General features: G+C 40.6%; 1 protein-coding gene across 2 annotated transcripts in view; it reads right to left on the bottom strand.

Annotated features, from left to right (window-relative positions):
- SGMS2 (sphingomyelin synthase 2) overlaps positions 1 to 2,651 on the bottom strand; it is a 68,803-nt gene that overhangs the window by 6,974 nt on the left and 59,178 nt on the right. For both annotated transcript variants that reach the window (XM_019521944.1, XM_019521945.1), the window contains exon 5: positions 2,459 to 2,612. In XM_019521944.1, the coding sequence (XP_019377489.1) occupies positions 2,459 to 2,612 (154 nt within the window). The remainder of the gene's footprint in view (positions 1 to 2,458; positions 2,613 to 2,651) is intronic.

Genomic DNA, 2,651 nt, shown 5'->3' with positions numbered 1-2,651 from the left:
CCCCCCCCAAAAAAACAAACAAACAGAAAACAAACAAACAAACAACCAAAAAACAAACAACCCAAGAACAACAAAATCATACTTCTGAAGTCTTCCAAAATATTAAGGCTAAATCCACCCCTGTTAACCTAGAGGATTAGGATTTAGATACAACTTAAGTCATGTCATCTAACTGATGACACTAGTTTTACAAAGAAATGGTACACTGGCAGGAAGCATGCACCTTTCAACATTCTGAGTGAAAGCAGCAAGAGATCAGGAGGAAACTTTCATACTTTTTTCCTGGATACCAGTAAAATGCCCAGACAAAAGCTAGGATAGGAGGAAGGAGAACAGAGGAAAACAAAGTAACCCTAGAAAAACTGATGGTCTTTCATACTGGAAACACATCTGATCAAAGAGCCAAAACACACTGCAAGCGACTTCTAATCAGAGCAATAATATTGCATATGCCCTTGCTTGGAAAACTACATTTTTTTAATTACACAGGAAGCAGCAATGAGAAAATGAGGAACAGTACTGATGTACAGACACTGATTGCACAGCAGCAGCATTCCTATGGGATACATGGCCAATTCTTCAGAGGCAACTTCAGAGGGTTCGTTATATTACAATCTGCTTGTTATGGTTCTTTCTACCCTTTGTCCTATTTAAAGCCATCTGAACTACACTATTCCTCCCCCATTCTCACCCCCAAAATTTTGAAATAAAGAGTTAACTATATCTTGCCTGGGGCACATATTAAAGGGTAAAATTTTAAACTGCCCACTGTTAGGCTGTGATAACATTCATGCATACAATATTATTAAGAGAAAGCAGTAAATCCTGTTGCCACCTACTCATGGAACATTAGGCTATATGCCATCTGTTCTACCAATTCTGATGTATTAATTACATGTGAATCACTGCCGGAAAGTTTTCAGTACTGCGAAATTTAGGCTTAGCGGTCACCACACCACATACCAGTCTCTAGTTGCTGGGGGAGGAAAAAGGAGGGGAAGGGGAAAGAGGGGCAAACCTCTGTCAATATACAAGTTCTGCATGCAAGATTTCACATAACCAAGCTTCATTGTTTGACTGATTATGGGGTTCTGCAGGGATCTATTCCGGGCCCCAACTTTGTTCAAGGTTTTCATCAGTGATCTGGAAACGGAGGTGCACAATAATGTCTCTAAGTTTGCAAATGATACCAAATCTTCTGTAGAGTCAAGTCCCAAGCTGATGGAGAGGAACTGCAGACAGATCTCACCAAGCTAAGTGAGCAGTCAAAAAAAATGGCAGATGAACTTCAAATCAACAAGTACAAAGGTAATGCACCTGGCAAAAATTAGTAGGAAACTGGTTTCAAACTAACAAGACAAAGTCTTTTTTATGCAATGCATAATTAACTTGTGGAATTCATTGCCACAGGAGGGATGGATGCAGGTAGCATAGCTAGGTTCAAAAAGAGACTGGACAAATTCATGGATGATAGATCTATTAGTAACTGTTAAATGGATTGGCTGGAGATGTTTAGAAATGCCAGAGGAAATGAATAATGGTGCATGCCAAGAAAGATAATGGACAGGGAACAGATGACCCTAGATCTATTCCAGTTCAATGTTTTCCCTCTAGTATCCATTTCTGCCACCGTCAGAGACTGGATACTAGGCTAGATGAACTATTGGTTTCATCCAGTAGGGCGCTTCTTATGTTCTTATATTCCAGATCAGTGTTGCTTAACTTTTTGGTGCCACTGGGGCTTGTGTGGTCAAACATAGGGCCCCATGCTGCCTCCCGCTGGCTTGTGGGCCTGGATTGGGCCCCAGGTAACCTCTAGCCCATATGGCTCCCCCACAGGATTGGCAATTTGGCAGCAGAGGAGAAGCAACTGCTGCCAAAACTTCCCTACTCCCAATCTTCTGGACCCATGAGAGCCTCTGTGGGCTGAATGGCATGGCTCCACTGGTTGGATCTGGCCCATGGGCTGAGCACTTTTGCTCTAGAGAAACTCAGCATTAAACTCAGTATTGGTATAAACAATCACAGTTCCCACAATGTTCAAAAGGAAGTGATATTTTTCCTTCCTTCTTCAAAAGGGTCAGTAATTAGAAGGTGCAGAATTAAATTAAACAAATACTTATGTGCTCAGTGATTTTTCTTTTGATTCAAAGCACATTGTTATCCCACCCCCACATTTCCAGTTCCCAAAACAGAGTCTGTGCTCAAACTCTAAAGCATTAAACCCTGCATTAGGAAAAAGTATATCCATACATGCAACGTGCATATTATTGTACTTCATAGGAGAACCATCCTAGAGACAGCCCTAGGATGAATTTTTCTAAATTGTTTGATGAAGTTCTGCTATTTTTGGGGGGACGATAAAAAATGTGTATCAATGTATTAATGCGATGTGTGCTTAGGAATTCTTCTTGCAATAAGCTTCAAAACACATTCATTTCTGAATACCATAACTTACATTCCTTGATAAACAGGTAGGTGAGTGTTAGCACTACAGTGTGACCACTAAAAAGAAAGTCTCCACATAGGATGTGCGATCCTGTAATGGACAGACCACCACCAGAAATCAGTCGCAGGATCCTCTGCACCTTAGCTTGAGAATCTCCATTCAACTAGAAAGACAGGACAAAAAAAAAAAAAAAAAAAAAAAA

The sequence above is a fragment of the Gavialis gangeticus genome, unplaced genomic scaffold, assembly GCF_001723915.1.
Source record: "Gavialis gangeticus isolate Ggan-Ray unplaced genomic scaffold, GavGan_comp1, whole genome shotgun sequence".
NCBI classification, from domain to species: domain Eukaryota; kingdom Metazoa; phylum Chordata; order Crocodylia; family Gavialidae; genus Gavialis; species Gavialis gangeticus.
The sequence above is the reverse complement of the archived record's forward strand: the minus strand, read 5'-3'. Positions and strand labels throughout refer to the sequence as shown.